The 26,901-nt window shown below is 45.8% G+C and overlaps 1 protein-coding gene across 2 annotated transcripts in view; it reads left to right on the top strand.

Annotated features, from left to right (window-relative positions):
- NR3C2 (nuclear receptor subfamily 3 group C member 2) overlaps positions 1-26,901 on the top strand; it is a 2,234,141-nt gene that overhangs the window by 1,792,641 nt on the left and 414,599 nt on the right. For both annotated transcript variants that reach the window (XM_069631253.1, XM_069631252.1), the window contains exon 6: positions 1,277-1,421. In XM_069631253.1, the coding sequence (XP_069487354.1) occupies positions 1,277-1,421 (145 nt within the window). The remainder of the gene's footprint in view (positions 1-1,276; positions 1,422-26,901) is intronic.

Below are 26,901 nucleotides of genomic sequence, written 5' to 3'. Positions count from 1 at the left end.
ACTTCACTCTTGTTCGCTGAGATTTCTCACGCTTAAAACTGTCCTATTGGTAGCACTAACATCTGCTAGGAGGGTGAGCGAGCTACAAGCTCTCTCCTGTAAACCCCCACATACAATTTTCCACAAGGACAAAGTTGTCCTACAGGTGAAGCCTAATTTCCTCCCAAAGGTGGTTTCTGAATTTCATATTACTCAGAAAATTACCTTACCTTCGTTCTACCCTCCTCCCCATCTGGGGAAAGAGGAAGAAAGGCTACATAGGCTGGACCCAAGGCGAGCTCTAAGCTTTTACATCAGCAGAATGGCTAGCATCAGGCAAGCAGACCAACTGTTTGTAGGATACTCAGGTCACAAGTTGGGATTACCCATAACAAAACCAACCATTTCCAGGTGGATTATTTTGGCCATTCTGGAATGTTACAAACTGGCAGGGAAAGAGCCACCCCAAAATCTTAGGGCTCATTCAACCAGGGGTATCGCAGCCTCTTCCGCCCTCCAAAGAGGGGTACCGGTCAGAGACATATGTGCGGCTGCCACATGGTCGTCCGCACATACATTCACAACATTTTACAACCTGGATTCCTCCACTAGTCAAGAGACCAGATTTGGCAAAGCCGTATTACATTCGGTTCATCCCTAAAGGGATACATGACATTCTTACTCCCACCTCCAATTACATGCCACTGCTATGGGAGTCTATCAAAGATAAGGAATACGTCGGAGGACACAATCCCTTTGAAGAACAAGTTACTTCTTACCTTGTAACGTTCTTTCGATGGGATGTTCCTCCGACGTATTCCTTATCGCCCCTCCCATCCATCCCCGCAGTAAAACTTCCCTTGTGGTTGCAGTTTACGCTCTTATACGGTGGCTGTCGAGGGACATCGACTCGGCGGACGTCAACGCGCAGCGCCCTCTACAGAAAAAATTTCCAAGGCCAGCAAGCTGGAGACGAATTATCAAAGATAAGGAATACGTCGGAGGAACATCCATCGAAAGAATGTTACAAGGTAAGAAGTAACTTGTTCATTTCAAAAGTATTCAGGTGCACGGATTACACATTGCTTAGAATCAAGAACTACATTTCAACACACATATTAATGGCAAATGTTTTAAAAATTGTTTGGAAAAGATTTACATTTATTACCTAAAGTGGGTAGGTTAAAACCGAGATTTGTAAAAACCTTCAAAAAATGAGCAGCACCTATATTTTCTTGTACATTCATTATGTATGCAAAGATGTAATCTTAATGCGAATAATCATTTTGTTCTCTAGGATTTCGAAACTTGCCACTTGAGGACCAAATTACTTTAATCCAGTACTCTTGGATGTCTCTCTCCTCCTTTTCCTTGAGTTGGAGGTCGTTCAAACAGACAAACAGCCAATTCCTCTACTTTGCGCCGGATCTGGTATTTGATGAGTAAGTATCTATTAATTGCCCTAAACATAGATAATATTATGTAGCACGCACACTGAATTATTAAAACATTGTATTACCTAAATGGAAGAGACAAAAAGGTGCCTCTGTTAATTCTAGACAACGTTGTCATATAGATATAAGCTACCATCTCAAAGAAACAATGAATGAATTTGTCTCTTATACCGTACCACCACACCGTGGTCTGCTAGCTTGCCAGCCAGACCAGGCCAACTACAGTCACTCCTAAATTAGTCAGCTAACTGACACATGCCAAACCAATAACTAAAAGAAATGCAAAATAAGAACTGCTAAGGCATATGAAATATCACACATCGCAAATAAAACACCACCATAAACTGTGGTTGAGATAGGCGTGAGCCCAGTGTGAAAACAGTGGAATCCTTAAATTAAGGTATGAACAGCACCACAGGACAGTAAAATCTATATATCGTGGAAGAAGAAAACATGCAAGAAAGATGCACGGGTGTAAGAAGAATAACTGACGTCACATATTAATGCATATGTAAGTGTGAAAATCAGCATTGACATTCATGTGGGAATGTCACTTATTGAGCAGAATGCAGAATTTTAAATTGCAGAATTGTACAGCAAATCCTGGGTTAAGAAGGCGTCCCAACTTACACCTGAAAGTTTTGAACTGTGATGCGGAGGCGTCCCACCCAGCATCAGCAAGATTCAGCACACATGCAAGCGTGCAACTTTCAAGAGCATCATATAAATCACTAAATCACAGCAATTAGACATATATTGCAAACATTGTGGGAAATAAGCATCAAATAAATGAGCTAACATGTAGAAAAGGGGTTAGTTAAGAGTGCCCAATTATACATAACTGTGTAGTCTCCATAGCAGAACAGTTATGAATAGCAAATCAATACTGCATGTAATATTTGAACACAGTTAATTTTAACTATAGCATTGGATAGGAATACAAATAAAAGTCCCTGTCATGTATGTTGAGACTAGAAGAGCACAGCCTTTGTAATGTCTATACATTGTAGGAGCTGAAATTCCTCAAATGGCTAACACTGGCACAATCAAACACCCATCAACATATTACAGAAGCAACATCATGAAGACTTAAATAGCAAACAGTGTTTAGATTCTAATACCAAAAGAAATGTGTTGCCTGAAAAATTATTAAACCTTCTTACAACAGGAATGCCATAACACATGCTTGATTTTAAAACAACTGTAACAAGCACCATAGTATTTCAGCCAGAAGCCCTTGTTATAACCAGTGACATTATGACATGGAAATTCTCAAAACATTAAGGCTCAAATATTAAAACTTCAACTTACTTTTATGTTAGGAAAACTGTAAAAAAGCTGTATTTCCCAGAATGATCAAATTGAATAAGCATGCTGAGTAAATGTTGCAAATATACTATTATTCCCTTAATAAAGTTCTATAAGGTTAAAGTTATACCTACAGCTCTGTATGGAATGGATTTTATACCTTTAGCTCGAGCAGTTAACTGGCCAATAATTGAAGGGAGACTCTGCAGTTTCTCCCAATGTCCAGTTTGCACTAGGAGCTTGGCCTGCAGTTTCTGCAAGCTTATTTAGATTGGAAGGTCATTTCACTCTGTAGATTGATTCTCACTCCCTAAACAAATATATTATATGAGTATATCAGGTTTCATCTGGGACAGGGAACTAGCGCAGTATTAACAAACTTGAAGATAGAGGCAACTAACATATTATTGAAACTATTGCTGGAGGTGGACCTAATTGATAATCCAAATGGGGTAAAAGAAGCTCTTATGAAAGTGAACTGGATTCATACAATTGATCAAATGTGAAGTTTGGAATTGGCAAAATCATTCTCTGTGGTGGATAAACCTAGAGGAACTCTTCCATCTTATTTATGACATTTTACAAACTCAAAGTAGAGGCAGGAGCTCCTAAGATTTCATCTTAATTTGATACCTATAGGGAATATTTTGAGAATTCGTAATAAGCAACAGCATTTGTTCAATAACTGTAACTTGTGTGGGGAATTAAAGGTTCATCATTTCAAGCATTTGACGGTGGACTGTGGAGCAACGTGGGAATTGAGAGTAAAGTTTTTTCTGTGTTTTGTTGATAGAAAAGAATAGTTAAAAGTAGAGGATTTTTGGATACGGCCATCTGCATGTCATTAAACTTTTCTTGCTTTAGAAGTTCTGAGATTGTTGAATGAATTAGGTTTTATTATATTGTAAACACAAGTGATTTAATATTTAATGTAATATTTAAATGGTGAAATTGTACAAAAAGAACAGGAGCTTAGATTATTCAATAAGCAGGAGTTACTCCCTCTACCCACGCTAAATCATTCTAACTGCCTAGGCTGGAACTCACAAATGAACAAAGATAAACATTCCAAGCATCCAGGGAACATTCTCTGTGACATCAGAGCATGATGTCATCAAGCACATTCAAAGACAGCTACAGGATATAACAGCTACCTTCTCCCAATACAAATAGTGTTAGCAGAAGTGGGTAATTTCAGGGTTTGCCTGAGAGCAATGGGCAACACCTCCTGGCGGTGTCTGCTTTGGAACTTTAGAATATGAAATGGTGCAAGTCTATTTTGAATAGGTCTTGCCAGTTAGTCACCCATGTAGTATCCCTTTCAGTTTGAAACATAATACGTCAGCTACTTGTGTCATTGGACCCTGCGAAATTTGTTACATGTTGGCAGGAGAAGTAATTTTGCCTCTGTTTTGCCGATATTACTTTTCAACATTTTAAGGGTTTCCCGGATCGTCCTGGGATATCTATTTTTATCAGTATACTACCTGCACATTTTCTTTTCACAATGAAATACTGGTCAATATGGTTTCCAATTGTTCCACTAATTTAACCATTACCAATATTAGAGCTCACAATTATGTACTTGTACTTGCTGACAATGTTAAGGTTTGAATGATGGTTCCATTTGAAACCCTCTTTTTACAGTGTGCCCATAAGCAGACACATACATCACAAATGATCAGTTTGCGTGCCTTTGGACCATTTGAGCTAAATTTATGTATTCATTTTCGTTTGGTGTAAATGGTGGGGATGCCTTTGTTTTTTCCCTCTGGTTAAGAGTGGAGTTTAGCTCACCTTAAAATAAAAACATGTAATATTCTTTGATCCTTAAGGGACTAAATATTTAATGAAGACATTTTGTTCATGTGTCATTTTATTGAATATTTCTGTACATATTTGGAAATTAAATGGATTGAAGATACAGCCAGTTTTGAATACATTACATCCTTTTAAATAAAATGATTTGTTATTTAAACTTGTTACAGGCATTTTATGTGTGCCTGTTGAACTTCAGTTGGAGTCCACTTTTACCTAAGCAGTGATGGTTTCTTCTGTGTAAAAATCCGTGGGTAAAATAGATTATATCTGCAGTCCTTGAGTTGAAGATTTCTGTAATGTGACATAAAAACTATAACTGCTCAGTTCACATAAATGATTAAATTGGACCATGTTTCCAGGACCATCGCATGTATGGAGTCCATGACATCCCAGAAGATGGTCAGCAGATAGGATTTTAACCTTGATTTTACAGCTCCCACACTTTACTGAGCCGTGCCCCGTTAACAGGTCCCTAAAACCAAACATGAATGCTGTACTGCTGAGAGTGAACATATACATCACTAAGCAATATGCCTGCGAGTGGATCAATTTTACATTATTTCTCTGCAATCATGGATGCAAATGAACTTCTGTGACGCACATATGGCGTTGTTTTGAGATGTTTTGGATGGAAAATCTAAAGTTCTCAGCGGAAATGGAATTCACCTTGCGCCGTGGATGTTGTGAGAAACCTAGGGGTATTCTCCCATTTGGACACAGTGAATCCTCTGTTCAGGCGGCCAGGGCACGCCATCGCCTTTGGATCCAGACCCTTGGGGTGGGCCAGTGCGGGAGAATCACCCGGGTAGGGGTGTCTGGGGTCATTCTCATGGGAATACCCTATGCGAGACACAGTATCCCCTTCTCACCTGTTATCCACAACCACACAACTCCTGTCTTTTTGGGGTATTTTCAAGCACACATCTCCCCAACCCCCTTCCCCATTTTTGCATAATACTAAGAAGAAGAAGAAGCGACCCAAAAAGGAAGGTGAAAGTTGAATTGTACTTGGGCTGAGCCTGGCGGAGGGAGACTAATGCAACATTGTGTTATTAGGGTTTTGAGCCCGGTTGAGGGGGATCCGGGGTGAACCATGTATTACCCGAGAAAGTGATACCTGAAAGATAATAAGAGCCAAAGTGCCAAAGTAACAGAGTGACCCTGTGTGAATGAACACGATTTTGGTAGTCTCTGTAAAATGAAAGCGAAGTCCCTGAAGTGAAGTGAAGGGTAACTGATGAGAACAAAACAAGGGAAACACTAAGTAGAGGAAAAGTGGATAGAATCCCCAAGAAGGCTTGTTTGAAACAGAACTGAATGTAAAGTAAAAGGAATTGATCTAAAGAAATACAAGTGCCATAATGCAGCAGTGTCAGAGTGGTTATGTATGGTAAAGCAAAGCCATATAGTTTCGAAAGTCTCTGACAGTAAAGCAAAGTGAATCTGTAAGTAAGAAGTTTGGGGAAGGATATCCCGTTTCAATTGTGTAAGCCTGAAAGAGAAGCAAACTTTAAATATTAATTTGCACTCCATGGTATTCTACGAATAAGAGACTTTCAAAGGGGAAGGACTGTCGCAGAAGGCCCTGGTGTTTGTTCTGAACTGTATCCTCTTGTTAGAGAAGCCAGAGACTGTGTTAAACTCGAGTGTACCGTATTGCCCCGTGCTGAAAACATGGGGAATGGCGGCCCTTCGCCTGAACATCCTGACATATAATTTTGTGAACACTTCTTTCTTTTTCGTAACATTTCCCACACTATTTGTATTTAGAGGTAGGGATTGGTAATAGGTTTATTAGAATAGGCCCTTTTAGTTTGATGAGACACTACGAGGACTGCGTTATTATTATTTGATGGTCGTAGCTTGCTACAATCTGTAGATTTAGGATTAGATAGGTGTTTATCAAACCCTTTTTGAAGTTCAACAAACAACCTTGAACTGTGGTAACTTGTGTCTCTCTTACTGTTGATGCCATGCCTTTCTTACAATGTACAGCAGACATATTCATAAACTCATTTTCTCCATGTCTCTGTTGATTAAACCATCTCAATAGATCAGTTGAATTATTATGGGAATTCAAACATTGAAATTGTGGTGACTAATTTAATACTGCCAACCCCATTGAGTTTTTTGATTGCCCTGCTTTCTCATAAACTAGGAATGCTACTTTTCTTCATTTTTATTTTTGTAATGTGGTACTTGGCTCCAGAGTGAGAGTATGAAATGGCTGAAAGTTCAGAAGGTGAGCCTAGTGCTGTTCACGAAGAGCGTCATTTTCTGACCCTACTTATAAATAATCAAGAAGACTTGTTCATTCTCTCTTACATGTTGTCTGTGAACAGGGATATCAATTTGCGGAAAATTACAGGGATTGGGATGTGACACAACATAACTGATGACATCAAGGAAGTGACATCACATGGCCTTTTACCCTGATTTGACTCACAGCAAGTGACAACAAAAACAAACCCGACAATGAAAACGATTAATAACATCATGAATAGTACTAGCTTGAATGAAAGGCTATTTTTGTTTTCAACCATAAATCACCTTCAGCGCTGCTTCAATATATAATGAGAGTGGTTGTGATATGAGGGTGGCACACCCAGCACATCGATAATAGACCAGGAGCACTGTTTACTTGTGCCAGTACAACTTCATATGGATAGTTCCTGCCATCATGTATGTGTTAAAGCCTTACATGCCAGATAAAGTAATAATATTCTAAATAATGCCTCATATGCTAGTCACTGCTATAATGTTGTAGGTGTTGCATCTTATATCCACATAGTGCCAACTTGTACCAGGTTAATCCTCCTTTGTTGGCACAGTCATCATATCCAAGCTACAGCCTCTCAAGTCCAAGTGCTGTGGTCTTATGCCAGGAGAAGGCACAATCACCCAAGTAGTGTCATCCTACGACAGGTATATTCTGACATGCAAGGTAAATGATTCAGCTTGATAATAATACAAACCGGACTCAAATACTGTTTGAAAAAGTAGTGAAAATTAGGCCTTATAAGGTCAAATGATTTTTGCCTATGATCACACTTTGATCAGGTGGATAAGCCAGGATGTGTCTCCAGGTTACCTATTTCATTGTTCTCCGTTTATACTGTACACCACATCCCCTAACATCCTGGAACTCATGTTCAATGAGCACGTAACGTAAATTACGTGCTCATTGAACATGACGCCGCCTGACTTTCTCTCTGCCATACACATGCTCCAGCATTTGCGCCCGCATGGATTTTCATAACGCAAATGCTGGAGATTCCTATGCGTTCCGTCAGCTTCATGCAATAGCATAAAGCAGGTGGACATCATACAGAGAGGAGACATTTTTCACGTTGCCTGCCATGGTCACACATGTCAGGAAAGGTTTAATTGTAATTGTGAACACTGCTTACTGTTGTGTACGTGGTACACGTAATGCGCATGCGCGAGCCGGCGCATGCACGCCAGTTAATAAAGGCGGCGCCCGGCGGCAGTTCGCGCCGGAGCGCCGGAACAGGCGGACGTCTCCAGTGTCCGTTCTTGCGCGATCCATCTGCGCGCAGGGCCCCAGATCTAGGAGGGGCCCGCACTCCACCACAGTGGGCCCTCCGATCACAACACTGGCGACGAGGAGGTACGGTCCACTTCCGTGCCTGACGACCACGGAGTGACGGAAGTCTGCCGTGTCACGGACCCACGGAGCACCGGCGGCCATTTTCTCTTTCACCCGCTCCCCGTCACACGTGGCGACAGTGGTTGCGGCCCAACAGGGTGCTCGTGCGCCACTCGCCAACGGCGTCGGAAGACACCAAAGAATAATTTTTGGAACGCCCACAGTCCTGCAGGCGCAAGACTGTGGCAACCGAGAAGAAAGAAGGGGATTTCGCACCCAACCCTACCACGAGGCCGAGACAAGCCATCCTCTCCCGAGACAGCCAACTGTGAGTACGTGGCACTGAAATGGGTGAAGGTGCCGACGATGAGGGTGCCGCAGCCCCAATCCCCCGCAGAGCTCGCAGCTCCCTAGCCCCCATGCCGGAATTCGATGCCACTGGCCCCCCTTCTAAACTAGGCCCGAAGTGGCTATTGTGGGTCAAAAGACTGGACATGTTCTTTAGGGCATCTGGGGTAGACGATGATGACGAAAAGATTGCAACCATGATCTATTCGGCAGGTGCAGAAGTCCACAAGATCTACGACTCCCTCGTCATCCCCGTGGTCACGTACGACGCGGTCAAGCAGGCACTCAAAGACCACTTCCTACCCATGGCCAATGTAGACTTTGACAGGTTTGTCATGGGCGCTGAGAGACAATTGGACGATGAGCCCCTAGACAAATTCTGCGCCCGCCTGAGACACCTGGCGACCTCCTGCAGATGGGCCGACGAGGAGGAAATGGTCCGCAACCAACTACTGCAGGGGTGCAGCTCCGGAAAACTTTGGAGGCAAGTATTGAGGGAGCCTGGCCTGACCCTCCAGCAGATTCTAGACCTGGGCAGAGCACATGAGCTAGCAGAGGCCAGAGGCGCGAAAATGGACGCTGCCTCGCGACCAGGACACAACGAAGACGCGTTCGCAGTAGGGCGGTCGACTGCGGGTAGGTTGAGATGGGCGCCGAAAAGGCCTGACACCACGTCCACACCAAGCAACGCCCCATCATGCTCGAACTGTGGGTATGACCTCCCCCACAGCGGTGACTGCCCGGCGAAGTCGAGGACATGCGCCCGGTGCGGAACACCGGGTCACTTTGCCAGAATGTGCCGTGCGGCTTCCCCGGTTGCAGCAGCGAGAGGACCAGAGAGAGTGGGGCGAGGTGGTACTCGCAGAGTGAGAGGCATCTCCTCGATTGATCAGGGCCTGCAGGACCTAGACCTCGCGGAAGAAGAAGAGGAGGAGGAAGAAGTCTTCTTCATCTCCAGCATCGCGAAAGGTCCCAGCACGAGGCGCCAACCCACGTGCACTGTCAACATCAATGACATTCCCACCCCCATCCTTATTGACACCGGAGCTTCAGTCTGCGTGCTAGCCACCGAACGTTATGTAGCCCTGCCAGGCCCACCAGAACTGTCAACATCCACAGCAAGGATATATGCATTCGGTGGAGACACTCCCTTACCCATCCAGGGTGCGTTTGTCGCCCCAGTCTCTCATGGGCAAAACTCCATCAAAGCAAGATTCTTCGTCACCGACGTCAGCCCACATTCCTTGCTGAGCTGTGCAGCGTCGGAAGCGCTCGACGTTGTCCATTTCACATTTGGGGTATACCACGCTGATCTGAAAAGCATGCTACACAAGTTCGAGAGTCTCTTCAAGGGCATCGGCAAACTGAACGCAGACCCTATTCGCCTGCACATCGACAAGTCTGTAAGGCCGACAGCCCTCAAACACCGCCGAATTCCCTTTCACCTGAGGGCCCAAGTGGAGGAGGAGTTGCAACAGCTGATTGACCGAGACATCATCGAACGGGTAGAAGGCCCCACCCCTTGGGTTTTGCCCATCGTAGTAGCCCCAAAGCCGAAACAACCAGGGGCCGTGCGCATCTGCGTGGACATGAGGCTCCCAAATGCCGCCATCAAAAGGGAGCGCCACCTCACACCCACCCTGGATGATATCGTCGGTGAACTCCAAGGAACCAAAGTCTTCTCCAAACTGGACCTCAGATCCGGCTACCATCAACTGGAACTGCACCCGAGTCGAGGTACATTACGACGTTCACGACGCACGAGGGGTTGTACCAGTACAAGAGACTTAACTTTGGGATCTCATCCGCGGCTGAGGTCTTCCAGAACGCCATAAGAGGAGCGTTGTCCGGTCTGAAGGGTGTCATTAACATGTCCGACGACATTTTAGTCTTCGCCAAGTCAGAGAGCGAACACCTTAAAAGGCTAGAGCGCACGTTTGAGAGGCTCCAGGCGGTAGGACTAACCCTGCACCGAGAAAAGTGCGAGTTCCTTAAAGACCGGCTGGAGTTCTTCGGGTTCACTTTTCATGCGGGCGGCATTTCCCCAGACCCTGGAAAAGTAAAAGACATAAGAGATGCGCCCCCACCCACATCTCCAGCAGAAGTTCGGAGCTTCTTGGGGATGGTCAATTACTGCGGCCGATTCATCAAAGACCTGGCCTCCCTATCAGAACCACTGAGGGCACTTACCAGAAATGACGTGCCGTGGCAATGGACAGCGACCGAACAAAGATCTTTCAATGCCATCAAAGAGGCCCTGTCAGAGCAGGAGACAATGGCCTATTTCCACCCCAGCCGGGAATCAGAGATCGTAGTTGACGCCAGCCCTGTAGGACATGGGGCAGTCCTCATGCAGGCCGACGAACTGGGGGCCATGAGACCCATAGCGTACGCCAGCAAGGCCCTCACCGACACGGAAAGGCGCTATTCACAAATTGAGAGAGAGGCCCTTGCCATCCTATGGGGGTGCAAACACTTCAGGATATACATCCTCGGCAAACCTGTTGTCGTGGTCACAGACCATAAACCCCTGATTCCCATCCTGTCTGGCACATCTTCCAAGCCGCCTCCCCGTATCGAAAGATGGATGCTGTCACTCATCGAATACGGCGTCAGGCTGGTGTACCGCCCAGGCACCCATAATCCCGCGGACTACCTGTCCCGCCACCCAGGCACGAGAAACGCCCAGAATCCTGTGGAGCTGTCTGACGCTGGGGACGCAGTGCATCTTGTCGTTGAATCAGCCCTGCCAGTGGCCCTGTCGAGGGAGGACATTGCGGATGACTCGAACTCTGATGAGGCATTCCTGCGAGTGAAAAGAGCGGTAGCCACGGGGGAATGGCGGGACGTCCTCCTGAACAACACCAGAAGAAACCCAGAGGTGCAGAGAGACCTACAACTACTGTGGAAGGCTCGACACGAGCTCTCGGTGTCCACGGACGGCCTGCTACTGCGGGGAGACCAGATCGTGATCCCCAGGTCCCTGGTCACGAGAGTCCTCCAGCTAGCCCACACAGGGCATCAAGGCATGGCTAAGATGAAGGCGCGCCTAAGGCTGAAGGTCTGGTTCCCCGACCTGGAACACAGGGTGACCGAATTCGTAAGGACCTGCATCCCCTGCCAAGCCGCGAGTCCGGCGGAAAAGAGCCCGCCCATTCGAGCCATGGAACGGAGCAACGTGCCGTGGGGGACTGTTCACGCAGACTTCGGCTCGACCGGTAGAGGCCTATACTTCTTAGTAGTGACAGACCAGTGGTCGAGGTACCCGGAGGTGGAACTCGTGGAATCCACCGCCAGCGATCACACCATCCTGGCCATGGACAAAATTTTCGCCACCCACGGCTTCCCACTTGAGATCTGCTCAGACAATGGAGCCCCGTTCCAAGGGCAGCGTTTTGCCAGATACTGCGCAGAACGAGGCATCAAGCACCGTAAGGTGACCCCGCTGTGGCCGAGGGCCAATGGAGAGGTTGAGCGTTTCATGCGGACGCTTAACAAAATTTTTCGCATCTCTGTCAATGGTGGGGAAGACCTGCGCCATAACTTAATCGACTTTCTCCGTGAGTACCGGTCCACCCCACATCAGTCCACCGGAATCGCGCCCGCCGAGGCACTGTTCAAGCGAATACCCAGAGGGTTGATACCGGAAGCGGGAGAACGACGCCCAGGGGTGATCGATAACGCACAGGTGGCAGCAGACAGGGCCGCGAGAAACGAGAGTGAGACAACGAGGCGGAAGCTGCCGGAGAAAGAGATAGCAGTAGGAGACACCGTCCTTGTCCGAAACAGGAAGCCGGAGGGGAAACTCTCAATGACTTATGAAACACAACCGATGGGAGTAACTCACGTCAAAGGATCCATGATCACGGCGGCGAACGCGCGTGGGACGGTGACCAGAAATGTGTCCTTCTTCAAACGCATAGGACCAATAACCTCAGAAGAAGAACCGGAAATCCGGCCAAGGGCTGGCGGCAGAAGCGCCGCCGGAAAACGTTGAACCGCCCGGAGACCCTGGAAGGCCAGAGAACCTCGAAAGGAGCCCGCCCAGGTTACCCCCGCAGGGAAGGGCGCCGCCCCCCACAAAGGTTCCAAGACTTCATTATGGACTCAGCAGCCTGAGCAATCAAGTCTGTTAAGTATAAAATGTTTTGAGCCACGTTGGCTCCCCATGTTTAATGTTTTGTTGTTTGAGGGGAAAAAGGAGGGATGTTGTGTACGTCGTACACGTAACGCGCATGCGCGGCCCGCGAGCCGGCGCATGCGCGCCAGTTAATAAAGGCGGCGCCCGGCGGCAGTTCGCGCCGGAGCGCCGGAACAGGCGGACGTCTCCAGTGTCCGTTCTTGCGCGATCCATCTGCGCGCAGGGCCCCAGATCTAGGAGGGGCCCGCACTCCACCACAGTGGGCCCTCCGATCACAACACTTACCATGCATGCATGGTAAGCAGTGTTCGCAATTGAAATAAACCGTGACCGACATGCAAGCATGTCGGGCAGGGTTTAATTGTTATTGTGAGTACCACTTGCCAATGCGAGCATGGCAACGGGCACTCAAAATTAAATTAGGAAACGCTTACTCACTTTGCACAACAGAGTGCAAAAGTGCAGGGCAAAAGTCGGCGTACACACGTATATGCCACCTTTTGTCCTGCACTTTTGCGCGAACATTTGGCAGCGCAGAGCCGCCTATGTGTATGTCAACACGTAGTGGCGCCCTGCCATCAAATTACGATTTTCACCAACATGAGCACCCCTAGCTTTAGTTTTACATACACATGCCAGGATTTCTGCATTGTATTTTTTCATGAGCAGAACCAGTTATTTGTTTAAATAAAGCAGAAGCACAAATCCACAAGAAATATTTATCTAAACCTGTTGGGTAAAATAAGTTTGATTTATTGTGATGGGATGCATGCTGAACAAAGATTCAAGCGTCTTGCTTCCAAGACAACCACATTGACCCTGACCTATCCTCCCGGCCCTGTATGCAGAGATGTAGAGCATCCTACTAAATAATAATTCTAAAGATACCATGGGAAATGCTGTTGTGGAGAAACGTACATCCTTCTGCCAATGTGTGCTCTCTTTCAGGAATTCTTTGTGGTGGTGGCTCTCGCTGTCCAAGCACTCATATTTTATAAAGGTGAAGGAGCCAAAACCATCCTTAGTGTGTGGTCTGCGGTGATCCGCGTGGGGACCAGGGGCGTCCTTAGGACCTACATCGAGGACGGCTGAACATTACTGGTGAGCCTCGCAAGCTGCATTACAAGTGACCTGGCTGTTGGGCTGACATGCTGTCTTTCGCCGCCTCTTCGCCTGCCTGCTGCCTTTCCCTGTCATGGACACGCGGCTGTGTTGAGTCGCCAAGGAGAAGCAAGGCCTCCCGCAACGGGGACTCAGCTTACACTCTATGGACTCAACCTGCGCTCATTCACGTTGTTACCACGCCTCCTGGCCCTCCTATTGCCACGCCCCAAATAGTCACCTGAACCAGGCTTCAAAACCACTGGGTGCGCGCATCGTGCACGCAAATCAAGTGGCATTTCAAGTGTCCTGGCTGTTGGGCTGACGTGCTGTCTTTCGCCACCTCTTTGCCTGCCTGCTGCCTTTCTCTGCCACGGAACCGCAACTGTGTTGAGTCGCCAAGGAGAAGCAATGCCTCCCGCAACGTGGACTGAGCTTACGCTCTATGGACTCAAGTAATTTAAAAGCAGATTGTGCACGCGTTTTGGTGCATTAACGCAGTATTTATGCGTATATTTAGGGTCTTTTGACTCACCACGGAAGTTCTTGTTTCTTAACTTCCCTTTTCTGTGCTCTATTCCTTTAGCCTGCACTCATTCAAGTTGTTACCACGCCTCCTGACCCTCCCATTGCCACACCCCAACAGTAACCAGAACCAGGTTTCAAAACCACTGGGTAGCACATCGCACACGCATCGCAAGTGGCATTAGAAGTGACCTGGCTGTTGGGCGGTAGATGAGTGGTATCCCTTCCCTCTGCAACTTATTGATTCAAGTATTGCTGCTGCTGTCTCTACACTCTTATCACGCTTGCATAGTGGTTGGCTTTGTGCCATTGTATTATTCATAGCGCAGTGGTGTCCAGCCTACGTAGTGGCCGCCTAACAGATCTGCCTTGCGCTAATATATTGAATGTGGATGCTCTTATTTGCAGTGGCAATGCTGCTTCTCGGAATTCTTTGGAAAGATCTTTATATCCTGATTCTAGGAACGATACACTCAATGTGTCACGACCCTCACCCCAGACCCCCACTGGCAAGCCCACTTGCCAGGTGGAATCAGGGCTCGGGTCTCCATCAGGGCCTTGAAGGCCTGGCATCCACTCACAAAGCTTTCTTGGGGCCAGTCCTGGCGCCTATGGCACCAGGCTCATGCACCTTGAAGAACATGTGTGCAGGGAACTACTTTTTTCATTTGGGGCCTTCAGCCAACATGGAGGCATCCACATAGCTTGCCTCCTAGGAACCAAGCTATGCGGTATAGTGTTTTGGGTGTGGTGGCCTGAGGACTACTTTACCTGGACTACTTTGTTGAGGCTATTTAAACCACACCCAAACAGGAAAGCACGCTTCGTGTTACTTTGCAGTCTGCAATGTGACGCTCACCGTGTCCTGTGATACCCACGAGCCTCGGAGAAGCAAACCTGCAAGGAGACAAAAGGAACATCGTTAGCAGCATCTTACCTGCAATATCCATATTATTATCCGCTCGCAGCTCCAGTGAACAGCTTCCTCTGGATCCGCATGCCACCCGGACCGAAAGACCTGAAAGAGGAAGGGAAAGGACAATATTAAAGAAGGCATATTAGACATTGCAAAACCACGAACTGCACAAGAAGCTTACCTGGCTGCTCGCCTCCCGGCCGGCATCGTTCCGGAATTCCACACACGCTGGGAAAACACTGTGACCTGCAAGAAAGGAAGAAAATAGGTTAGCAAAGGCAAGATAATGCAGTGCTGCGCATAGCGCTTACTTACCGCATCGTAGTGCACATCACGCGCCATCATTTACCGGCGAGGCCCAACTCTGCCAGTTTGCCACGCTGAAGCTCCGCACACCTAAGGGAGAAAAAAAGACATTATTCAAACAAAAAAGGGCATGCAAGAATAACAACACTATACAAAAGATGCAGTAAGACCTATCTGAGAGACACCAAACGGGCCCGTGCCAGTGAAGTAATTTGGCCGCACACGCCCACACAGACAACACACCCCTGCCAAGAAGGCAGGACGGAGAGCACGCCTAATTCCACAACAAGGCGGAATCTTCCCCGCAGGCCATACTTGGGAAAACACTGGGAAGAGGATACCAGCAACCAACCCGGCCGAGTGGCGTCCCCGTGGATACCAGGTGATCGTAACACAATGAGAGCATGATTAAAGATTTAACTCCAGTTAAATGTTCGCTTGTGCATGAGGCTGCTGAGGAACCGCTGGCCGTAGTGGATTTTCTTAGTGTGCCCGACTAGCATGCCCAAATGTATTGTTGCTGCAATTTCTTTAACCCTTGAAGTGATTGTAGCTAATGAGGAAGGCGCTATAGGCACCTCATACGATAACAAAGTGACATCCTCTAGTGCAAACAACTCAATGAATACCTCTACCTCGGATTGCGATCCCGCCAATTATAATCTGGCAGTAGGGTCCTCTGCCATTCAGGAGTTAAACAAACGTATCCGGGCCTCTATTGGTGTACTGAAGCCTTTAATTGATAGAAAATTGTTGTTTGATCGCCCTCCCAGTCTTCTATCTCCTATGCCCTACCGCTCATATGTGTTGCCATCAAAAGATTCAGCTCATGGAGCTCCTCCCAAAATACCCTCTAATCAGAGGGAAAGGAATCAGTCCACTATCACACCACTATGCGATTATTCCAAAACTAATGAGCTCTCGAATAATACTAGCCATGACAAGCTCCATGTGGGGGAGGGTAATGATGCGCCTTATACTCCTCCGCCAAACAAGCCTTATTAATTTCCGGTCATTATTAGGATATTGGACTTGCTCGATAAAGGACATGATTTTACGCACATGGAGTTGCGAGAGATGAAGGTTGCTTCGAATGAAATGCTACACAAACTCAATCGCCTTGAAGGATTTATTATGGCAAAAGATGCCAATCCTTCATCACATTGTCTCTCTGCTCTTATATTGAACCAGCCACCCAAGGCTAATGTCAGACCTCTCTACGAAGACAAACAGACCCAGTGCTGCACTCTTAATCCAAATGAGGAGAATCAGGCAGAGAATGAGGATAATATAGACTCATTGCCCGTTGCTTCCTCTATGATGCATGTCATTTGGGCCAATAATATTGATCACATCAAACAGGACATAGGGAGATCAAGTTAGCCTTAAATATAAGGTCACGCTCTCCCTCTCCGCAACGAATACCAGCATCTCAGGATAGTCCGTCTGTGCTGGTAAAAATCATAGAAGAGTCCGCACCTGAAGAGGTTAATGAGTTTACAACCAAAGACAAGTCCTTGTTCATTTCTAGGTGTCTAAAAAAAATACACCTTAAAGCTAAAAAACACGCTGAAAAGCACAGGAAGGAAAAACTGTTGTTGAGAAAAGACGGTATTGTTATCACCGCAGCGGAAGTCCACGTAGAACAGGAAGTGAAGAAGGAGATGCCTCGTCCACAAGATGACGACGCAATTGGTGTCGATCAACTTTCGGAGGAAAGTCGTGCCCTCCTTCTGCCTACTTTACCTTTAAGAATAATAAAAAAATAAAAAATAAATATCAAGGCCCCTCATATTAGTTGCCCCAATGGTGAACAGGTTAAGAATATTCACACTCCTAATTTGGAAAGCAAGAGGAACTTACTGGGGAAGGATTTGTCACCTTGCACTCAGATTGGCTCATCTCCTTGCCACACTAATGTAGCTTTCAAAACACAAAACATATTGGCAAATTATTTCCCTTCTACAGGTATGAAGTCGACCCACAAACTGGAGAATAGGGCAGTGAACCCAGAGCTCCCCAAGGGGAAATCGTCTCACTAACCTCTCAGGGACTATTTTGATAGAAACTCTTGAGCTGGGTGTAAGTGCCAGCCCGTCATATGCTGAGGTGTGCAGCGGTGTTGCTGGCGCTCCCAAACCGCATCGTCCTCTTACTAAGAACGACTATGTCATTATTAGCGGGCCAGGTAAACACAGAGGGCTTCCTTTTCCTGAACCGATTGAGGCTCTAAAAATGGTATCGAAGACACCCTTAGCTCTGCTATATAAGGGTGACTATGGGGATAAGATACCAGATACATCAAACATAGTGATCCCAGCTCAGGGTTCAGGGTCTAGTACATCATGCAGAGCCCCCCTAGGCCCAAAGATCGATGGTAAGACTTGTGGACCTCTTCCAGACCCTCGAACCTATACAAGTATGATTCAGATCTTGAACACAGCTGTAGAGAGTGCTGCTCTTTCTTCTCAACTATTAGCAATGGAATTCAATTTAATTGAGATGAAGCACCCTTTGTTCCATGGTGCAAAGGTTTCATCATATGCTCCCCCTATCTGCTCATCAAAATTGACCCACTCCATTTTACCAACTTCCAATGAACATCTTAGTTCCACTTTAAAGACACCTGTGGTATGTGGTACTATTTCTTCAGTTGCGGCTCATCAGTTGTCTCATTCTGAGCTGACAAGTAAGGAAGGGGAAGCTATATCCCAGGAGTTTAACATTATCGGATTGGAATGGAACCCGGATATACTACGGGGTGAACGGATCAATAGAACATTTTTTTTGGATGTAATTGCACGGATATCCTCACTGCGCATCCTCACCACTGATGATTTTGATCAAATTGCTCTTGCCCATGAGAATAATTACCGAATGTTCTGTTAAGTTTGCAATCCGATTGTGTTGAAATTCATCTGGAGCTTTAGATCTGATATAAAGAATATGGGATTCTGTTTACAAACATTTAATTGTGAAGCTGATACAGATGAGTTCTTGCAGAAGCCTGCTCCAAGGATTGTTGAGCCTCCCCCTCATGGAGCATTGGATGGTTCATCCTTTGAGCAAAATTGTATTTCTCAGCTTTTAGCCATGACAGCGGGGAATCATAACTTGGCGTGGGTTGAGCCTTTAATGCGCTCAACCACTTCTTTTAAAAATGTAATAACTACGACTTAGCAGATAAGGAAATTGGGCCTAGATATCCTTTCATGGAATTCGTGTGGCCATCAGTTGCTCCATGGGTGGTTGCCCACCTTCCTTGATGAAGACCATCTAGACATTATCCTTTTACAGGAAACAATGAGTACAATCTATTTCTAGAAGGCTATAATACTTTCTGCAGTCATGCAATTAAGGGCAAAGTGGGGCGCCCAATGGGAGGGCTTGCAATTGCGATCAGTAACAAGATCAAATGTAAATCGACTATTGTATATACTTCATCTAATGTGTTAGCAGTTGAAATTGTTATGTAAGAAAAAGATGAAGGTCCGTTAATTATGCTATCTTTATACTGAAATCCCCTGAAAATAATATTAGAGGATATTTTTGATTTGGACCAATGTTTTGAAAGTATCCTCACTTTAAGGCCCTCTTGCAAGTTTATTATTGCTGGGGATTTCAATTCATTGTATTTAACGAGCAACGTGGAAAAGTATCATAAACGCAATATAGGGAAGCCGGTAGCGCGTAGTTGGGGCGTGAAATGGGTTGCTTATTTTGACACATGGGAGATAACATTTGTGAACAACCTTGTAGCGGGCCAGCAGCATACATGGAGCCCCAGGAATGCCACCTCAATGATTGATTTCTTTGCTATCTCTAACACATTGCTTCACTTAGTTACGCCAGTGATGATCCATCTGATCACCACTGGCGACCATGCTCCAATACAGACTTATTTGACAAGGTCTCATGATTGTTTTAACATTAACCACTTGCTTCCTTTGAATGAAATTAATCGACCTAAATTGTCGGTTAGGTGGAACCCAGGGTTATGCAAGCTAAAAAAAAAAGAAGGAATATGCTACTGCTTCGCGGAAGTGGATTATCCAGGAATCACCTTTCTTAAAAGAAGCAATTATGGACGAGATAGTATGCCCCGATGGCATTCCACTGTGTGTGTACAAAGCTGAACGGGTCATATGGGCGACCATACTCAAGATCAAGTTTGATGTAATATTAAAAATTGGTAACATTCCGGAACAATGGGCAACATCCATAATTGTTCCAATTTATAAGAAAGGTAATGCACAGGATCCCCATAATTATAGACCTATTTCATTAATTGACACAAGCGCTAAGATATTCGCGAGTCTAATCCTATATGGCTTAGAAAAGTTTACAGCATGTAATAACATCCTCTCTAAAGCTCAGATAGGTTTTAGGAAAGCGATGGGGACCCCGTTGAATGCAACCCTCGTGCCATATTATAGCCAATACGAAAAAGAAAGGGGCTTTTCCTGTTTATATTGCAAGTATTGACCTGTCTTCCGCTTTCGATTCTGTGATGAGGGAATTGCTTTGGCGTAAATTACTTGTATTGGGTATCTACAGGAATTTTATAAGAGGCTGCACTCTAATACTGCATACAAGGTTAAGCTATCTAGAGAAGGTTCTATCACCGAAGCGATTAAAACCTTTATAGGACTCAAGCAAGGTTGCAACCTCGCAGTGATTCTTTTCAATCTATATCTCTGTGATATGGATGATCTATGGAGTGGGTTAGGGATGTACCGCGTTAGAATGGGTTCGCTTAGACTTCATTGGCTAGCGTTTGCTGATGATTTACTCATAATGGATACTACTCCAGCAAGGCTTCAGGCTTAACTATACCTATTTGAAAAATATGCTTATGATCTGAACTTAATCTAATGTTGGTAAAACAAGTATAGTAAAACAAGTATAGTGGTACTTCATGCCGGCAGAAAACTAAAATCATTCAAATGGAAAATTGGGGCACTCATAGTTCAGCAAAAAACTGAAATTTGCTATTTAGGTTATCAACTAAGATGCTATTCTTCCATCACTATGTGGAAAGAAAGACAAATCAGAAAGCTCACTCATTAGGGTGTCAAATGAAGTTAATCTTTGTATAATATTGTAGATTCTCGCTTATGCCGCTAGAAGACTTTTTTAACAATGAAAGTGCAAGGTGTTCTTATCGACATTCTTGATATTTGTCCATTTGATTCCCTCCAAGGTCGACTTCTTAAAGGAGCCTTGCATATGGCAATGTCAATCCCTAACTGTGTGATTAGGCATGAGCTAAATTTGATTTCATTATCATGTAGAGTGTAATGGCGTTTACTATCGAACTATGCTAAGTTTCTAAACCCTCCAAACAATTGTTTATATAACGATTTATGGAAGAAAAAACAGTTTATTCTATTAACAGGTTTCAAAACCGCATGCAGGAGGTCTTGGACAGGTTCGGTGTAACACATAACGATCTCTGCAGCAGACCTGCCTTTGTTAAAAAGAAACTGTTTGAAAATGATTGGATCTGAACTTTGGATCAATTGAAACTCTACTCTATATATATATAGAATATGCTAAATTCACACGGATGTGATTGCCATGTTGTCATTATGTTTCCATATTTCCTTGTTTTTCCATGAGAGGTCTATTTATGCGCTTTAAGATGAATCAATTTAGAACTAAGGAGCGTTGTAGCCATTGGGGGCGGACAAGCCACCATCTATGCAATCTATAAAATGTAGGTTTCCCCTCTGCCTTGAATCGCATGAAACTTTGAAGCACTTGGTATTTGATTGTCCGCACCTTAAAACACCCCGCACGCTCGTTCTATTGAAATTTGCCAATTCCGGATTTGTTGATTGCACTGCACTTTTATGGGACAGACTTAAGAATGGCTCACACAACTCATTAATTTTAGCGTTAGGTCCCTTTTTAAGGGTTATTGAAAAAGAACTTGCGCTTTATTAAACTTTAATCGAAATAAGTTAGCAATGAAAATTCTATAATAAAAAGAAAAAAGAAAAAAAAGAAAATTGTGTTTTAATGCCATATGAGCAATATGCTGTTTTGAAATGATGATTCTTTTGTGGTATTTTATTGATGTAATGATGCATATAGGTATTGTTTTTATCTTGCTGTTAATTTGATATATTTTGTGCGATCTGGACGTTCCTGTTTTTGTAAAGGCTTTTTTTAACCAAATACAAATAAAAATAAATAAAAAAAGAACTGGTGAGCCTCTGTTTTTGGACAATGGAGTCGGACTCCATTCCTCCTACGAGGGGTAAGCTGCGCCTCCTAAGGGACTCGGTACTCTCAAAGAAATCGGGTGCAGTGCCTGCAAGAACCTAGGAAAAAAGGAAAGTGGAGGTAAGGGGTGTGGTAAGCGGTGAGGTAAGGGGTGTGGAGCTGAACAACCTACTAGAAACAGTGCCTCTGTGTTTCCAGTTGGCTGTGGGAAGCAGGGTGAAGCGCGAGAGGGGTGCTACAGAGGGGGTGGATAAGGAGCATAATGTTGATCAAGTGGAAATAAGCCTGGAAGGAACCTGCACTCTGGCAGTGTTTGAGGCGATGTTGTATCAGCTCGAGGCAGATGAGCGGAATCGGACAACAACTGTCGAATCTATGCAAGGGTTTGATTCGACTATAGACACCGCCTGGGACTCAAGAGTAATTGCCGGTCTGCTAACAGACTCAACAGGCAAAAGACGTTGTGGCAGTGGAAGCTTGTAAAAACATTGGCAGAGGAGGACCCTCAAAAGTGGCTGTTAGAGCCGCAAGAGATAGGTCGATGAACCGTCCAAAGGCGCCAAGTGCATAAGTGAGAAGTCGTGGCCCCCATGCATTTGTATTTGTATTTTATTAAATTTACATAGCACTTTAATCCAAAATGCTTTACAAGAGGAACAAGAAAAATACAACAAGCATTAAATAACAATTGAATCACAACGAGAAAACAGTACAAGGAACAATTTACATTATTGCTGCGGTATGGCGAGAGTAGAGAGGGACCAAGGTGTGAGAGGGAGAAGGAGGTACGAATGGTGGGAGAAGCAGAAGTAAAAGAGGAAGCGAGAAGGTGTAAGGGAGAAGAATGGAAGGAATAAGATTAGAGAAGTGAGGGAAGTAGGGAAGGAGGGAGTATAGAGGAAGGAGAGGGTGAGGAGGTGCAGAGGTAAGAGAGGGAGTAGGAGGAGAGGGAAGCGGTAGTAGCAGAAATAGGAGAGGAAGCAAAAGGTGTTAGGGAGGTGAATGGAAGAGATAAGATTTTAGAGGAGTGCAGAAGGTAGAGTAGGAGGGAGTAGAGCGTATGGGGAGGGGGGGGGCGGTTCCAGTGGAAAGGTGGTAGAGGAGGAGAGAGTAGGAAAAGATCAGCAGAGCTGAGAGAATGAGATGAGGTCCCAGTTGAAGAGAAAGCTACCAGCGCTCTCGGAGGGGGATTATGATCTGTTGAGGAAAAAATGCTTGTTTTACTAAAAACCTGTTGGAAGTATGGAGGAGTTGGACTGTTATGAAATAGCCGACTGTATCCTTTTGGCGTCGTCAGGGTTGGTGGAAGGCAAAAATGCAGCAGGGCCAGGTGAAAGGCCAGGCTTTGGGGATACAATCTCTAAAAAAACAGTCTTACCGTTGCCTTCTAACTTAGACTTCAGCAGCATTCTCACCGTGAAGGATGACCAAAGACCCGGAGCATCCCAATTGACACAATACGAAAGGAGCGATGCAGAGGTAACTGAGGACAGATTGTTAATCTTGCAGATGTGTCCCCCTCCGGCGCGCTCTCTCTCTCCCTCTCTCTCTCTCTTTAGACATTCTCTCTCTATCTCTATCTCTCTCCCCCCCTCACTCTCTAGAGGGAAAGATAGAGAGAGAGAGAGAAAGAGACAGAGACAGATAGAGAACGTTGGTGGAAAGGGCAAGACTGATGCCCCTATAACAAAGGAGGCCTCTTGCCAAGGTGGGGGAAAACAGAATTGAGGGGGAAAGCAGGATGGAGGACCGCCCTCTAACTTGTGGCCCATCAGAGTGTCTAACTGAGCCCACTACAGTTGGTCAAACATCCTGTAATAAAGGGAGTTTACCATCGGTCCGTGTGGAAGTGCACCAGGCCCCTATGGGTCTACCTCGGCCCTCAAGGGAAAGCGGAGCCCAGGGCTCAAGATCGCAGCTATCGCCCCCACCTTCTTCTGACAGTTCGCCATCCTCAGACGCTTATAGCACCCCTACAGTGCCTGGCCGCAACAGGAAAAAATGAGGAGGGACTTCAGCCAACCCAAATTCAACCAAAGGGGAGAAGAGGATGGCAGCGGCCTGGATGTGGGCATGATGTCTGCATTAAATATAACTTTGGCTCCTTTTCTAAAGTTATGAGGTTCTCAATGACAACCTAAAAGACCAATCAACTATGCTGGCCATGATGCATTCAAAGCTGATCTTCATAGAAGGGTTTGTGACTGCAGCCCACGGTTCCTATGAGAAATGTTTGGAAGCAAATACCAACTCTCTGAAAACTACTTTGGAATCCCTTATCCAGGAACGCCGTAGAAGGAAACCCCCAAGGCTGGAGGTAGAAGAAGTGAGAAGTGCTGCCCTGAATCCAGTGGAGTTGTATGTGGAAAAGGGAGTAGGGCTGGCTGAATCCTTGGTCTGTGTTGATACAAGTGCCCTGCAGGGCTCCGGAGGTGTGGGAGAACCTCTGGCCAGAAGAAATCAGAATTTGCCTCGCAGGGCTTTGCAGCCCGACCGAAGGCCTGGATCTGAACCTCGATACGCCCAGCCCGGGAACAGCTGAAAGGATACCCCCAGGTAGTGGTGTCATGGATGGAGAGACACCAAACACACCTGAGGGGTAATGTATGAATCCCCACACAGATATTACCCAATATTTTAAAAGGAAAAGTTGAAAAAGCAGATGACCAGACGTTATCAGCATTTTACTGCAAAAAAATAGAGTCTCTTGGCAAAAAATCAAGATCAACCAGCTCGTGAAAATTCTTAAGGAACCTCTCCCTGCCAAGCTCCCCAGAGAAAGGTTTAAGGGGGCAGACTTTGAGTGGGGAGGCCGTATCCAATGATGACTCAAAGGGAGTCCGCGGTAGAGAGCTGGTAATCATTGAACATGGGGGTGAAATCTCAGAAGAAGAAAAATCTGATGGCCACGGTTAAACTGCTAATGAGCCTTTTACACACTTTATTAAAGGATCAAGTCCCAGACAAAGAGTCACCCGACTTCCTTTGGAGAGTCCAGCCCGAGCAGAAGGATCAGGGCTTGGGCAACCTAAGGGTGGGTGTTAGCCTGGAGGTGATGTTGTTGGAGGTAACAAAACTGTCCAAGTACAGGAACCTGGGTGCCCAAGCCCTCTCCATTCTGTAACAGCAAGCGAGGGTGGGGGTCCTGGGAGTAGTGTCCTTGGTGAATGGCAAGTGCCCTGCCTACCGCTGGATGAAACTGAGTGTTTCATGACGTTGGAGCAAAAAAGTAATGCCCTCATAAAGACCTTAGTCAGAACGCCAAAGTCGAATCGTAAAGAAGCTCTACCAGATGATAGGACGTCCTCCAATGCCCAATAGCTGACAAAAGTGGAGTGGTAGGAGGGTGCCCAATGGCGGCCTCTGACAATAATCATGAACACAAGCCTTTTTTATGATCTTCGATGTGTTCACGTACATAAAACCATTGTTGACCAAGCCAGAGGGCCGAAGAACGGCAGGGAGGGGGTGAACCCCTTGTTTAACAGATCGAGTGGTGACAATAGTAGAGGTCTGGACAGGAACACGAAGGCCCTCAAACATGGTGTCCGTATGGAACGGCTGTTTAGCTTGACGGACGCCTCATCCTGAACAGATACAAGGTATTGAGACTCGTTGTATACCGAAACTGAGACCCATTGAAACACAAGACATTTTCTTGGTGGAATTTCCCCATAATTGTGTTGACAAAGTGCACATATATTTATCGTCCTGTTATGTGAATGACTGCTATTAAATGAGGCTGAAGGTTTAATCTCGTTGGGGTTTGATCTAACAAACTTGGCCACACATAGGAATGATACTGTCAGAAAAGGGGCGGAATGACATGGGGGTCGGGAAGGGTTCCACAAAGACATGATCGGCCTGCTGAGGAGGTATGGGATAAGGAGGAGTTTAAGGGTAAAGAGGAGACCAATATGGAAGGGAGACTGCAAGACCAATCACCCGACTCTTCAATCAGGGAGCAAGTTCCAGCAACGGCCACTCACTATAACAGTGGGGGGACGACAGTACAGGCAGAGGAAAGTGACCTGTGGAGTTAAAACAAACTGACTATGATGAGAAGACCTTGTGGACATGGTTATCTGAGGCAATGGTGGTTAAAAAAAAAGGGTGGTCTAGCATAAAAAGCAACCAGGGAGTGGAAAGCCACCTTAATTTCATGGAACACCCATGGCTTCAAACACCTCTTTGGTCTGGGAGTTCTGCAGTCGAGCCCCCCAACTTTGATATGCCTACAGGAAACCGGGTTATTTGACCCCCCGATAATGGAAGGATACTCAGTCATACTTAACCCGGTCATAATGGGGATTAAGGGGAGGCCATCATGAGGCCTTTCACATTGGTGGAGATGGGCTGCAATTTGGTGGTTGTGGGGACTGAACATCCCAACCCATATTTACAAATGGTGTCCATCAAAGCTGCTTACGATCATGGAAGTGAGCACTACATATTATGTAATTTTTATTGCAAACCGGGAGACCAGGGAGATGAGCTCTTTTTAGACACCTTTGTTGATACTCTGAACAAGTGTTTGGAAGCCCGCCCTCGCTCTGAGATCATAGTGTGTGGGGTTTTAATCTTCTTGATTTCGAATGCGGAGTGTGCATAACAAAGTGATGTGGGGGTAGGGGGTGGGGTTGAGGGGTCGAGGACATGGATGTTGGTCCAGGAAACACAGCACAGGAATCTGCACAAACTAAATGCTCAGGTGGAGGGGACATCCCAGCCCACCCCCCCTTGGAAAGGGGGAGGAAAGACTAGCACAATTGACAATGCGTTTGTGAGTGAGAAACTGCTGAAGTACATTAAAAGATTTGAAGTCAGAGAGACACCAAGAAGTGACCAACGTTTTATGTATGTGCTGGTCTACTTATTTAGCTGCTTCCAAAAAAATCTTTCCCCCACAAATGGAGGTCACAGAGGGACAAAACAGACTGTGAATGTCACACAGGGAGATTAAGCTCTTACATGAGAGACTGTGGGGTCAAGTTGGAGACAAGCTAGAAGTGACCTCCTTAGAAGACATTAACTACCCTCCGGCTTCTGTTGGACTTGTGGTGGGCTGTTCAAACAAGACTGTATTCGCCCCAAAACATGTATATAATACAGACATCATGAGGGAAAAAGGTGCCTTAGAACTGATGTGAGACAAATCCAG

Source organism: Ambystoma mexicanum, chromosome 6q, assembly GCF_040938575.1.
Source record: "Ambystoma mexicanum isolate Mex_15411 chromosome 6q, UKY_AmexF1_1, whole genome shotgun sequence".
Taxonomy (NCBI): Eukaryota; Metazoa; Chordata; class Amphibia; order Caudata; family Ambystomatidae; genus Ambystoma; species Ambystoma mexicanum.
The sequence above is the reverse complement of the archived record's forward strand: the minus strand, read 5'-3'. Positions and strand labels throughout refer to the sequence as shown.